Raw genomic sequence first — 14877 nt, 5'->3', positions numbered from 1 at the left:
GGAAAATATTTTATTTAGAAAAATAACCAAGGAAGTCTGTCTTTTAAATGATTTCAGGACAAGAATCTAATATTGTAGATTTTCACAAACGTGCTGTTTTTATGTAAATGAAAAGTCTGTATTAGGCATCAGCTGCTGTTGCTTTTGAGATTCGCCCACACACACTATTGAGGTCATTAACGAAATTATAAGATACTTATACAACGTGATGATTTGATACACATTATGAGAGGATTCTCTTTTATGTCTTTTGCCCATCCAATCACTTCATCAATCTAATTTTAGAATACGCACTGCTAAAACAAGCGTTGAAAGCTTTCTAAAAAATAGATTTCTGGTCTCCATAGTTAGGCTCAGTAACATTTCTTTAACAGCTCCCCAGATTTAGAAACTACTGAGCTAGAGCATCAAAACAAATTTGTCACTCTAAATATTTATCATTGCTTAAGGCCACATTACCTACAAAGTTGTGTTAAGTAACATATTGTGTATTAAAAATTACAACAATATAAACATTAATATTTACCATAGAATTGGGAAATGATACGGATGACATGTTTCAAAAAAGAAAAACTTGAACTTTTTGAGTTCTCAAATTTGAAGCAGGCATCAGTTTAATATCAGGATGAAAACAGGAACAGAAGACCAATTCAAGCAACACCAATAAACAAGCGCCTATAAGATGGTTTTGTGTAGACCTTGAACTGACTGAGCTTTCCATTAACTCCCAAGTTTTAACAAGGTTTTAACAAGAAGTCACAAGAGATTGTATTACTTATTTGGTTTCTAATTAAATTTCGAACTATATTAAAATTAGAAACTAGATTTCTGAAGAGGAAACGGTCCTAGATAACTCGTGGCTAATGAGCAAAATAAACCCACATCACAAACCTTCGTCTGCAGAACGAAAACCATGGGAAACAAGTGGATCAGTTTCCAGGCGGGAAGAGGGGAGGGGCGGGGTGAGGCGCAGAGGGGTGGAGCTAGCTTCACAGTGGAGGTTGATCCCGCCTCCGTGACGTCACGGGCAGGGCCCGCCCCCAGCCGCCCACAACTGTTATCGCTGAGGCTCCCGAGCGCCCCGGAAGCTGCCCCTTCTCGGGGGTCATGATGGGCAGCAAGATGGCGTCCGCCAGCAGGGTCGTTCAGGTAACGCGATTCGGTCGCCTTTCCGTATCAAGGGTAATGTGGGATGGTGCTGACTGTAGCCAAGGCGCTGGGGAGGAAAGGCGGTGGCGGTGACCGCGGCCCTGAGTGGCGCCAGCGGCACCGCCTAGGGGTGTATGTGAGAATTAGACCTTAAGCCGCTGGGTAGGGTAGTGAGCTGGTGACCGGAGCTGAGGGTTCGAGCCAGGCTGCAGGAGTGTCGCATCTCAGCAGGTAGGCACATAGCTGCTCTGGGGTCCCTGGACTGTCCTCCGCCAGGACCTCGTTAGTCCTCCTAGGTGTCTGCGGGCAAGGCTTCCCTGGCTGTAGGCTGGCCAATCGGCGTCTAGTATAGTATAGAGATATCCTGGATCAACCAATCAAAAGGAAAGCGGTATCGGCGAGTGAAAGGAAGCGATCTCTGCACCTGACCCAGTGTCCCTTCAAGGTCTTGGGAATGGCCAGAGAACTGGCTCCGTCCCTGTCTGGGGCTGGTCCTCCCCACCAGTTCAATTCAAGTGTCTGATTACAGCCGGATGAGAGGAAATTTAAAAAAAGAAGAAAAAAGATTATTGAAATGTAATTGTAATATGTTTTAGTGTTGGTTTCTCAAGCTTTTTTCCCTGAGTTTAGATTGGCAGCTAGAGAACTTTATTGTTAATCCACACATCAGTTACTTACTCCTGATAGCTTTGCATTTGCTTCTCCAGCTGTGGTCTCGAGCTTAAATAAAAGAGGTAAAACTGGATATAAAGGGACACAACTTCCACTTTTGCAGTTGGTTTACACTACCTTTTTCAACTCTGAGAGTGTATTACTGTATGATTAACTTTTAACTTTGATATGAGAAGTGCATTTCCCTTTGCACAAATATATCTCTTAAAAGGCCTTTTTTTAATTAAAAATTATCAGGGTGACATTGATTTCACTCTGAAAGATAATCCTCGATCCCAGTCTTTGGTCTCATTCCAAGTAATGATCCTCACTTATTCAGTCAGTGGGTAGTTATTGAGTATTAATTAAAGATTCTGTGAGGATAAAGAGAACATCTGACACAGGACCATAATATATATCCATAATATATAGCCCAATTTAAAAATGAGTAAAAACAATTGATACTGCACAAAAGAAGACATCCAAATGAGTAATAAGCCTGTGAAAAGATCCTCATTATCATTACTTGCCAGGAAAATACAAATTAAAACTAGGGAGTAGTACTACACTCACCAAATGATTAAAATTAAAGACTGACAACTCCAAGTGACAGTACCAACATGAAGCACCTAAAACCCTCATACATTGTTGGTAGGAGTATAAAATGGCACAGTCACTTTGGAAAACTTTTGTCAGTCTCTCATAGTTAAACATACCTACCCTTTAACCCCGCAATTCTACTCACAGCTTTATACCCGAGAAATGAGTGCATATATCTATAAAAAGACTCATATAAAAATGTTCATAGCCGCTTTGTCTATAGTAACTCCCAAACCAGAAACAACCCAAATGTCCATTAGCAGGATAAACAAATTGTGGTATATTTGTTAAAATGGAATAGTACATAGCAATAATGAAGAACTACTGATATTTAAAAAAAGATGCTGTGAAATATATAATAAGGAATGGTCTATCTCCTAACAGTTGGAAAGACTTGTACTCAGATAGTCATAATAGAAAGCAGTATGTGCTAATATTATGTAATAACTACATATTACATTAGCAAAATTGAGTACCTCTGTTCCACACATACTCATTGCTGGGACTGTTGTGCCAGCAAGACAGACACAGTGCCTCCATAGAGCTTAGAATTAGGCTGTTGATCTACCTTGAAGAAAGGGTAGTATTTCAACAGACACACTGGCACAAACTGAGGGGACTACAAGGTATTCAGAAGTAATTTTGGAAGAGTAAGTTATAGGTATTAAATGCCTTCTGAATGCCAAGCAGAATATATTTGATACATTTGGGCTGATGTAAGAGCAGAAAATCGATAATTTATCATTTTGGAAATCATTTGGCTGCATAAGACACAGGGGAAGAAGATGGGTGGTCAGATTAATTTAAGATTTGAGATTTACATATATGGTGAAAATAAGCCTCCATCAAGGAAGTTGAAAGTGCTGATAAGAGGTTGAATGAACTGTGGGTTCTAGACTTATTTTCCCTCATAGAGATTATACTCTTTTGCATTCCTATAGCAATAAATGAATTCCTGCTTTCCCATAACCTTCCCAACAGACATCAAATTTGTACATTTTAATATGATCTAATTGATAAAACATCTTCATGTAGTTTTAACTTTCATTATAAATGAGGCTATCTTTTCGTATCGTTAAGAGCCATTTTCATTTCTTTACCTGTGAAGAATATGTTGCCCATTTTTCTATACTTATTTTTTATTTGGTTATTTATTTGTTTGTTTGTTTATTTTGATGAGTAAAAGGGTTTTTTTCTTTTTAGTACAGTCCACATTATCAGTTTTTCCTCTTATGGGATAAAGGGCGATAAAATAAAATTGACTATATTACTGTTGAAGTTGTGTGTATACATATTCACATGCCTATGTAGTTAGTCCTACCTTACAGATGGTCTGTTTACTCACTTGGCAGGTGTTTCCTGAGCATTTACTATGTACCAGGCACTGCTGCAGAAGTGCTAAATTCTCTGACTCTGCCTTTTCAGGAGCTTAGCTCTTCTGTAATCAGATAAATCTCATTTATCTATCTGCACAGTAATCTTAAGATGTTCAGGATACTATGGAAACAAATGAGAAGTATCAGATTTTGGAATCAGGAGAAGTTTCTTAGGAGTGATATTCGAGTTATTTTAAAAGATAAGCAGTCAGGTCAAAGTGGAGGCATGGAAGTGGGGTGGGATTGGGGAGAGATTTCCTTGCAGAGGACACAAGTTGTAGATTAAATAGGGATGGAAATAGCATGATAAATTAGGAAAATGAAAAGTACTTCAGAATACCTGAAGTAAAAGGTATCCCCACCACACAAGACAGTGGTGGGGAATGAGGCTGGAGAGGTATGGAAAGGCCAAATCATGATGGGCCTTGTGATTGCCAAATATAAGTTTGGAAGTTTATCCTGAAAGCTGCTGAACATTTAAAAAATGTTCTGAATTTTTATACAAGTTTATTTGAGCGAAACTGGTGAAAGATGCTGGGGAGCAAGATCTCAAATGCTCTCAAAATTTTTTAAATGGGGTATTGACAGTAGGATGGATGGAACATTCAAGAAGTTTGGCTATGATAATGAAGAAACAGTTACTAGAGGGAGAAAGAAGTTTTGTTTTTTAACATGAAAGATTTAAGCATGCTTTTATGCTGAGGGAGACAACTATATTCCAGCATTTTCTAGGCAGCAGAATTGTGGTGAGTTTTCAGGCCAGTCCCAACAAGCCTGTTTACTTCTGTACTCATATAAACTGTATGATATGTAATACACAGAGTATACAAATATATGGCAGATAAAGATACTTCAGTCTCACTAGTTACACAGTAACTTACAAATTACTTTAGTTGAAAACAGTACTGTGTTTATTATAGAGACTTAGCCTTGTATATTGAGAAGATTTTATACTGAGAGATCCATGTAAGGTACTCTATAGTATTATCTGGAATTTTAGGGATAAAACATTCTCTTCAAATATCTGTTATAAAAACAGTATTCTAAGAATATATATTTCTAAGGGTATAGGAAAAAGAGTAAAATAAAGGACAATCAAAGGTTTAAACCTATTTTATGTGGGTTTTGGGATTATGGATAGTGTTTCCTTCTTTGTGCTTTTATGTATTTTTTCCAATTTTTTTACACAGAACATGTTACTTTTGTAGCCAGAAAAAGCATTTTTTTAATTACCTAATTTTCAATAAGCTTTTTTATCCTATTCTCAACCACTAAATATTAACGGAGTAGGGAAGCAATACTCAATACATGTCAGGAAACATCCAATCACACAACATAATCAATGTAGTCTTCATCGGGTTGCCTTTGAGGTCAGTTTGCAGTACAGTAAAATATCCTGTGATGTACGAAGTACAAAGTCATTATGACTAGGAGATAAACAAGTTAGTTAATAGTTTATAGACTAGCTTTCATGGTTGAAGAAAAGTAAAATAATAAAATTTAAAGGTGCTGCCAAATAATAAGTTATTTTAATGAAGGTACCTCTTTATGAGGTTAGTAGATTGTTTCTTTTATGTATAGTTAATGAGTTTATTCTAAAGTATCATCTTTTTTTTTCTATGCATTTTTCCATCCATTTTAGGTGGTCAAGCCACATACTCCATTAATAAGGTTCCCTGATAGAAGAGACCATCCTAAACCCAATGGTAAGTTATACTTTAATGTTTTGGTTTTTTTAATGCATACATGTATATTTATACATGAATATCCTATTATAGGCAATATTTTTCATTTAAAATCAGGTAGACCGTAGCTTAGTCAAAATGGTACCTTAGGTTACATGCCAAAAAAAGTAATAAAATCAACTTTTATTACCTCCATTTGAAAAGGTAATGACTTGGTGGTGGCTCCATAGAGTAGTGGTTAGCACGTCTGCTTTACACGCAGAAGGTCCTGGGTTTGCACCCCAGGTGGAGCCATGGACCATACCCCGAGTTCATTAGGCCCAGGGCGAACCAGGCCCAGGTGCACACCACAAGTGTGCACTTTAGGGAGGAGATGCCCCGCCTTCAGAAATCCAGTTTTTAAGGGGAAATGAAAACATCCATACCTCAGGGGTAGAAGTGTGTGTGGGCGGGAGGGGGGGCGGTTACAAGGGGAAGGGGGAATAAATAAAATAAAAAGGTAACGACTCAATTCAATGTCTCTGAATTTTTAATGATATCAAGTTTTTATAGGGGAATTTTTGTTTTACCTTTCTTCTATCCTTTAGAAGAATCTCCCAAACTTACATTGGCAGATATGGCGAGGAATAATAACCATTTAAATATTTCTCTCCCTGCTAATCTTTTCTTTCATTCACTCATTTATCTATTTATTCAATCAGTAAATATTTTTTAGATTGTTGTAGACCTTAGCAATCATTGCTTACAAAGTAATTGAAGTTTCCAAACAAGTCCTCTTTTTCTGTGACCCTTCCTTTTAACCAGATCCTCCGTCCCTGTCTTGAATATAAGGTATTTATTTGATCCTTAATTCAGGAAGAATTTTAACGAATTTTATACAGATATTTTTAACTTATTGTAACTTTATAAGAAAGAAGATACAGGAGATAAACAAGTATAAAGTTACTGAGAAAACAAATCTCATCTACTTTTACCAACTTTCTTATTCCCTGTTATAAGATAATACGTGTAAACTCCAACATATGACAAAACTTGTAGGTTATTCATATGGATTGAACTCCACTACCTAAAAATTTCATTATTTTATATACTTTTTGTTCAATTTAGCGATTCACTCATTTAAAAGTACCTCATTTGTTTTAAAAAGAACTTTATGAAATTATATATATGTATCTACCCAACTAAGTTACTCTATAATACTTACCTCTCAGAATTATACTTATTTCACGAATGACTAGATTATTCAATACATAACTCAAAATGGTATTTTAAGACACCTGAATAATTTCTCTAATTACATTTTTTAAATTTCAGCATCAGAAGTTTTGAGATCCGCAGGACTACCATCTCACTCTTCTTCAGTTTCACAGCATTCTAAGGGAAGTAAATCACCAGATTGGCTGATGTATCAGGGTCCACCAGACACTGCAGAAATAATAAAAACATTACCTCAGAAATACAGAAGGAAACCTGTGTCTCAAGAAGAAATAGAATTTATCCAGGTATGTTATTGGTCTTGATCACAGAGCAAAACACCTTAACAGTTTTTGGCTTTTAGAACTTCAGCTGCTAATTTACATGCTTTTCTGATTGTCTTGTCATAGTGTGTCCATATCTATGACACAGATGGTCTGGTAGGCTAGGACTATGAGAAGTAAACTAGGCCTTCAGTAAATGTGTATGAAAGAATATATGTGTAGCAGTATAATATGGTAAATAGCAATAGATATAACCACATTAAAAAAGCTCTTTAGGGTCCTCAATAATTTTTCAGAGTGTAAAGGACTTCTGAGACCAATAAATTTGAGGGCCACTGATCTAGGTCAACCTTGGGTCCCTTCCAGATCTAAATTGTTTGTAACACCAATAAATTTGAGGGCCACTGATCTAGGTCAACCTTGGGTCCCTTCCAGATCTAAATTGTTTGTAACATTGATATTTCATTGCCTAAAAGCATGAAAAAAATGAAATTGTTTTTTAAAAAAACTAAAGATCATTTGCTTAAAATAGTGTAAATTTATATAATGGCCATGAAAACCTTTCTGTAAATTTAACCCCTAATCTTTTTATCTTTTCCTTTTTAGCGTGGAGGTCCAGAATAATCAGACAATGTGGCTGCTGTTTTTCATCAGGCAAAAGAATAGTCTTTACAATAAAGGACTTCCAAAATGACAAACAAGAAACTGTAAACAACTTTAATAAATATTCTGTAAAAAAAATATATAGAAAATTTAGATGAATACTTGTATCTCCTAATTTATGTATCTTGGTCAGCTTCACAAGCTTACCTAATTGTTTATATACTTTATACTTATTAAAGTACACATTTTTCAATGTTAGCCTATTAATTTACTCTTATGAAGTATTAACCAGTGTTGAACTATTAAAAGTACAAAGTGTCTAGTAAACTGTCATGTTTCCCATAATTTTACTTTTCTTTCAAATTCTATTTAGACATAGAATTTGTCAAGCAGAATTATTGCTTTTGGGAAGTGATTTTACTGAAATTGGATGAGAATCAGTGAAGTATTTGTTCTTAATCTCATTATTTGTTCTAATCTCAATGTTTTTTTCATTGCAAAGTTACTGGCGTATAACTGGCTTAATAAGCATCCTACTCTAAATGATAAAAATATAGCCAAGGTAGCCAGTGACTTTGTGGTATTAAGACTATTTGTAACCATATTCAGAAAAAAAGTGGAGTATAAAATGGAAGAGATCAGAATAAATATAGGAATAAATGTTTGACTAGAAACTGCAATTTATTGTGTTTAGGGCTGTTAAGAAAGTCTTGTTCTTTATTTTACTGTTTTGATTGTGATCATGTATGCAAATCCTGATAACCATTAACTTTCTCAAACTTAATGTCTGAAAGCCTCATAAAATCAACCTAAATTTTAACCTTAAGGCAATTAATGAAATTTCAACAGGGTCTTCCTGTGCCAAGGATATGTATTATTGTGAAAGTAAAGACTGACAAAGCTAAATAAATTTTCTTCCATACCTTTAATGATTTCTAGAACATGCTTTCAAGAAGTCGTCTCTAATAGTAAGAGTAGCTCATGAGAAATAGAGGAGTAGAATTGTCGAGTATTGCCCAATTGCCTATAGGTGTTAATCTTTTTTTATTCCAGTGTTGTTTTGCTTCGCTTGTAAATTCTGTGTAAATGTTGCCCCAACCTGAATATGAGATAGGGGTTTGGTGCTAGCGGTCACCTGTTCTGATGATTCATGAAAAATACATGATTCATGATTTTTTTACTATTTAAAATTTTTATTTGGAAAATTTTCTTAAAAACTAGCACTATTCTCTTTTCTCCTTAGCTTTCTCATTTCAGCAACAGGAAGCCCAGGGCAATTTATTTTGCTTTTAGAAACAGAGTGGGTTCAGGTAATAAAGAGTGGCTTTAGTAATATTGTGGGCCAGTAGTTAGAGACCCCAATACTGGAACTGTCGGAGGGCCACCTTTACTACAGCTGCTGCCATGAAAGTCACAATGAAAAATATATATCTCTTATAGAATTTGTTAAGTACAGGTATGGCAAAAAGGCACGTCAGTGGAACTTGCTGTGTTAAGATGAGCTCCCAAGGAAAATAGTGTCATAGAATTCTGTCTTGGCTTAAATAGCCTGTATTTCCAATTACAAGTTAAGCACTTAAATATACATAACCATCAGGAAGTTGCTTAATTTCGTTTTCCTCTCCAGCACAATACAATGCAATAGGAAGGAACAAATTAGTATATTATGTATTACTTTGTAACAAGTTACCTCAAAATTTAGGCGCTAAAAACGACAATCACTTAATAGCTTATGGCTTCTCTGGGTCAGAAAGTCCTGAGCAGCTTGGCTGGGCAGTTCTGCTGTATCTTTAATGAGGCTGTAACAGTCCTGAGCAGCTTGGCTGGGCAGTTCTGCTTTATCTTTAATGAGGCTGTCACAGTCCTGAGCAGCTTGGCTGGGCAGTTCTGCTGTATCTTTAATGAGGCTGCAATCAGATGCTACCTGGTGCTGCACTTATCTGCAAGCTTGCCTGGGGCTGGCTGTACGATCTACTCCAAGGTAGCTCACTAATGGCTGCAATTTGAAGCTGGCTCTTGGCAGGAGGCCTCAGTTCTTCTCCACATAGTCCTCCCCACAGGGCTGCCGTAGTGAATTTATGACATGATGGCTGACTTCCTGCAGAGCAAATCATCCAAGTGTACAAGGCAATACCTTTGATAATCTAGACTCAGAAGTTACACACTCATTTCTGCCATATTCTATTGGTCACACTTAACAGCTTGTTTCATTGCAGAAGGAAACTGCACAAGTGCATTAGTACCAGAAGGCAAGAATCATTGGGGCCATTTGGGAAGCTGGCTACTACCAGTGTGTGAAAGTGCTTTATAAACTAAAATGGTATACAGAGGTTGAATAGTATTTTATGTATACATTGACCTAGTGAACCCAGAATATCACCTAAACACCACTGTCACTTTTTTAAAATATCCCCATATAGGCATTCACTGTCAGCAGCATGGTATAATGTAGTGATTATCAATTTATATGCCATGGCACACTTGGGAAGCTCAAGCCTCACAAGTGTATCATCAAATTTAACTCATATTTAGCTTATTTCTACTACGAGTTAAAGGTTAGATTGTTACAGTGATACTTTCCAGAAGGAACTTTAGCCTAAGTCATGTTACACCATGCATCATTAGGTATGACTTGCCACATTTAAGAGATAAAAGTGGTAAAGATGGTGTGTTTGCAATATGTAAGAATTTTGCCTATGAATATATCAGAACTCAATAAAAAACCAAGTAGTGACAAAGATCTAGAAGGTGACCAGAAATAATTATGCAATGGCTAACATAAACTAAAACACTGTCAGACACTTTTCTAAGGGTTTCTGAAGTGTAAAATCACTTAAGCCTTGCGGCGACCCAATGAGTAGGTCCTATTACAGAGGAGGAAACTAGGGACAGAAAGGTTAAGTAATTAGCCAGTATCATAAATCTAGTGATTGAATACTTGGGCCAATAGTCAATACAAGTAGTCTAGATCCAGAGCAAGGACTCAACATTTACACTATATTAACTTCGACCAAATTCTAAGCCTTTGATATTCTGCTGTTTTCTTCAACATACCTCTGAAAATCAGGATTCTCAACTCTTAGCAACATCGAATGCTCCAGCTCAAAACCTTGGAATTATGCTTCCCCCACACCCCAACCCATATCCAGTCTGTCAGCAAATCCTATTTGCTACAAGCCAAACTGGTACCACCCATGCAACGATCTGTATTACGTCAATCATTTTTTAACAGGCCTTGCTTTTCCTTGACTACCTCCCCACTCCCATCCCCCACCCCCACCCAAGTCTATAGTCTCTCACAATAGCCAAAGAGAACTTTTTAAAATATGAAGTCAGATCGTATCATTTGTCTGCTCAAAACTCTGCAGTGGCTTTTCAGTGATGTCCTTCTTGTCTCACCCTGTTTAAAACTGCAAACCCTAATAATCTCTATCCCCTTTGTTATATTATCTCTACAGCACTTATCACTATGTATCTTAACATATTTTACTTGTTATCTACTCCTATTTGAAGGCAAGGATCTTTTGTCTTTTTCTCTTCTGATATCTTAGAGTCTGCAACAGAGCCTGGCACATAGTAAACATTCGATAAATATTCATTGAATAAATCAATTAAAGTGTTTAATTCGTTGATTTGGATGAAAATTTTATGAGAATTGAAGTTGGTTACTGATAATAGTTAACACTTATTGGGCACTTACTATGTCTAAACTTTATGCATGTCTCATTTAATCCTCACAACCACCAATAACGGAGTCTATTATTATTTCCACTTTACAGAGTAGAAAACTGAGAACCAGAAATCCGTTCCACAGCACAAAATTCATGAGTTGATTTAGATTTTGTTTCCTGGGGCGTGCTTCATAATGGGATTGAACTTGGTAAGACTGTCTCTTGAGTTGCCATTAAGAACCGGTCACGCGCCTAAGTAACCTGAATTTGCAGGGTTAGGCGTCCGTAGTAACCGTCGCGACAGACGCGCTCGAGCAAAAACCAGAAAGGGTCTTCAAGGAGAAGGCCAAGCTTGCCGACTCATACACACCTATTAAATCCCGAACTCAAAAAATCGTATAAGAACGCTGAGCCGACACTGGTAGTGAAGAAAATATCTAAGTTAAAACGGTAATAAAGTAACACAGATAACTACCATCGAAAACACCCCACTTCTGGGACCAACAGGCGATCACGTGAGAGGGCGGGGAACCGCGTAGAACAGCCAACCAGCCCAGCCTCGCGCAGCTTCCGTAAGGTGGGCTGGGGCCGGACTTATTTAACAGCACCCACGCCCATCCCGGAAGTGGGGGCGGAGCTAATAAAGCGTCAGAGCCCAGTGAACGGAAGTGGCTGTTGGAGGCTTTAAGGTAGCTTTAAATTCCTGCTGTGTTGGGAGCTCGTTCTTTTCAACTGGAGTCGGGCTTCCCGCGACGGATGGCTGTAGACGTGAAGTCGCGAGCAAAGCGTTATGAAAAACTGGACTTCCTCGGAGAGGGACAGGTGAGTCTCTTGGGGATTCGGAGATTCAGGAGCGGAGAGCGCCGAGCCTCCACCACCTTCACAAGTTTTCTCATGGAAGCCAGAGGACTTGCCTGGCTACTCGTTCTTTTTGGCCGAGGTTGCCCAGACTCAGCTGCTGCTCCTGTGTACACCCTGGAGGTGAGCCCTGAGCGGCCTTCTCCTTTATGAATAGACAGGAACGGGACGTGGACTGCCCCACTACGTTTCAAGCCGCCGCGAGTCCTCCCCAAGAAACCTGATTTCTTTGCTTCCCAACATATAAAGCAAAAAGGCAAACACCAACAAAAATCTTCCCACAAACTTACCTTATTTCTGTTTTTTTTTTAGTTTGCTACGGTTTACAAGGCCAGAGACAAGAACACCAACCAAATTGTCGCCATTAAGAAAGTGAGTTAGTTTTTTTTTCTTCTTTGAGTCTCTTTGAAGATGTAGGTTTGTGTGAGCTGATGGATGGCCGTTTTACTAAATCTTGACCGTGCCCTGCAAATGAGGAGTTACTTATGTTATTTTCAAAGAAAGCATAATTTATTAGTGTCTTGTGTTCCAAGACAGAACTCAGGTTGAACTAGGTTTTTGTTTAATTAATTGAAATTGAAATGAAGAGGAAGCTGTATGTTATCTTTGCTTTATAAACTCAGACTTTGGCAAGGGGGATAACTACTACCAATCTGTAGGATCCTCAGAACTATTTAATATCATGATCTTCCCCGGTCACTATTTCTGCCTCACCTGCATCCACTCTTTGTATTAAATCTCTCGTTTCTGTGTATAGATTTACCACGAAAGGCTTTACCAACATTAACAACATTAATGTGCTTGCATTTTAAAAAATGATTTAAGTAGCTTTTTTATTGGCATTCATTCCAGAAACTGAGGACATATTAAGCTAACATTCTATGCGCCAGGCACTCTCACCTACATTTTTTCATTTAACTCTCAAAACAGCCTTGCAACATAGGTAAAGTAAGTGTCTCTCAGTTTTATAATTGAGGTACCTGAGGCTAAGGGAGATTAGGTGACTTGTCAAGATGATAGATTGTAATTGCTAAAGCTAGGATTTAAATCCAGGTGTCCTGCTGCCAGGTTGATTGCTCATTCCCATACTACTTGGAATCAGTAACCTTCGTATTGCCCTCCACCTTCCTGTTATTCCTGCTGCTCCTTCGACTCTCTCCTTAAAAATCCCTAACACCATCCCTAACTCCTTTGAAGCTTATTCCCCTCATTCACTTAACACCTGGCTCCCTTTTATTTGCAAAATTATTCCTGTCATTGGTATCTTTTTTACTTTTTCTGACTTCTCTCATCTCTTTTTCCAGCTTACATCCCTATAATCTAGCACTATAGCTATTCCTTTGTTAAATCTTTTACTCTCCTCTTTCTAAAGTTATCTTGTAGATTCTACTCCTGGTTCTGTATATTGTAGCCACACTGACCTTTCTGTCCCTTGAACACATTAAATTCATTCCAGTCCTAGGCTTGTTCCATTTGCTCTGCCTTCTGGCTAATATATTTTTCCTCTAAATTTGGCGTGGCTGGTTCCTTATCATTTAGATTTCACTAAAATGTCTTCTCCGCCTAGAGGCTTTTGCTGGTCACTCTAGCTAAAATAGGCATGCTCCTGTCCTTTCCTAGTGTTCTTTGCCGTGTTTCTCTATTATCATTATTATATGAAAATCTGAAATCTTTTTATGTATGAATTTATTGTCTATTTACTTCCACTCGAATTATACTGTAGACGCTCATTAAAAATGTATTGACTTAACTGACTAATCTCTTCACACTATGGGCATATTGAGTCCTATAGTCCTCTGAAAGTCCTAGTGGGTTTTTTTGTTGTTTGCTTGCTTGCTTTTAACATAAATTAGGGAAGAATCCATTCTGTTTCTCTGTGATAGACTTTTACACCGTGAGGGTGACTCATAGTGGAACCCAAGAGTCCTGATATAATGTATGGTTTTGATTTAATATATAGCCCCAGCATTCTTCAGTTTCTTCACAGCATGCCCTATAAGACTTAGCCCTTTCCCTCACTAGCCATTAACCCCCTCAGGCATCTGGAAACAATGGCCATACCTTGACTAAGGGTCACAAGGTATGAATTTCTGTTAAGCTAAAGATAACATCTTGACCCTAGTTATGTTTCAGCTCATGAGCCCTAACTGGAATGAATCCCTGGCTATTTTTCCATGAAACCAGACAGGGACATCAGAGCAGACCTCAGAGCTGTCCTCAAGACACTAAGAAATGATTTATTACCCTTGCCTCTAACCAATCAGCTCCCAACAGGACCCCGAAACCCTAACCCACCAGTGTCTTGTGATTTTTGCCTTATATACCTACAAGCCATCAGGAAGTTCAGCCTTTTGAGCATTAGCTTCCCATTCTCCTGGGTGGTGCCATTCATAATAAATTAGCCAGTCTTTCTCCACTACAGTTCTCAGTGTTCAGTGTTTGGCTCTGTTAGCACTGGGTGGATGAACTTTTTCTTTTTGAGAACAATAGCGTAATTTTCTTTTACACTTAATTTTTGTTTCAAGTAATACATCTTTGTGGTTTGAAAAGTCAGTTAGTAGGTCAAGGCTTTTTAACATGCCTGACTCCTCTGCCCCTGGTTTTCACTCCTTCGAGCAGTCACTTTCAATTCCTATAACTGTTTCCTTTGGTATTTACCTCCATTTCTTTAAATATGCTATATCATTATTTCTTGAGTGGTTTTGAATATGTAATTCAAAAACTTAAGGTCTAAGGAATGGAAGGAACTTGATCCTTATATAGTTAGGTTTATCTTTCTGATTCATGATTCCCACTCTCTTCTTGC

At 37.7% G+C, this 14877-nt stretch overlaps 2 protein-coding genes across 2 annotated transcripts in view; both read left to right on the top strand.

The window, feature by feature from the left end:
- The first annotated feature begins 995 nt into the window (after window positions 1-995).
- On the top strand, window positions 996-8471 carry MRPS36 (mitochondrial ribosomal protein S36). Its single transcript, XM_011385455.2, has 4 exons — window positions 996-1149; window positions 5419-5482; window positions 6776-6963; window positions 7546-8471. Exons 1-4 carry the CDS (start codon window positions 1108-1110, stop codon window positions 7561-7563), a joined length of 312 nt encoding a protein of 103 aa, XP_011383757.1. The 5' UTR covers window positions 996-1107; the 3' UTR covers window positions 7564-8471.
- A 3380-nt stretch (window positions 8472-11851) lies between these two features.
- CDK7 (cyclin dependent kinase 7) overlaps window positions 11852-14877 on the top strand; it is a 22456-nt gene continuing 19430 nt past the window's right edge. The window contains exons 1-2 of the mRNA XM_023526148.1: window positions 11852-12035; window positions 12384-12443. Of these exons, the coding sequence (XP_023381916.1) occupies window positions 11970-12035; window positions 12384-12443 (126 nt within the window). The 5' untranslated portion in view covers window positions 11852-11969. The remainder of the gene's footprint in view (window positions 12036-12383; window positions 12444-14877) is intronic.

This window comes from Pteropus vampyrus, unplaced genomic scaffold (assembly GCF_000151845.1).
Source record: "Pteropus vampyrus isolate Shadow unplaced genomic scaffold, Pvam_2.0 Scaffold722, whole genome shotgun sequence".
NCBI classification, from domain to species: Eukaryota; Metazoa; Chordata; class Mammalia; order Chiroptera; family Pteropodidae; genus Pteropus; species Pteropus vampyrus.
Note: the sequence above shows the minus strand (reverse complement) of the source record. Positions and strands in the feature narration are given on the sequence as shown.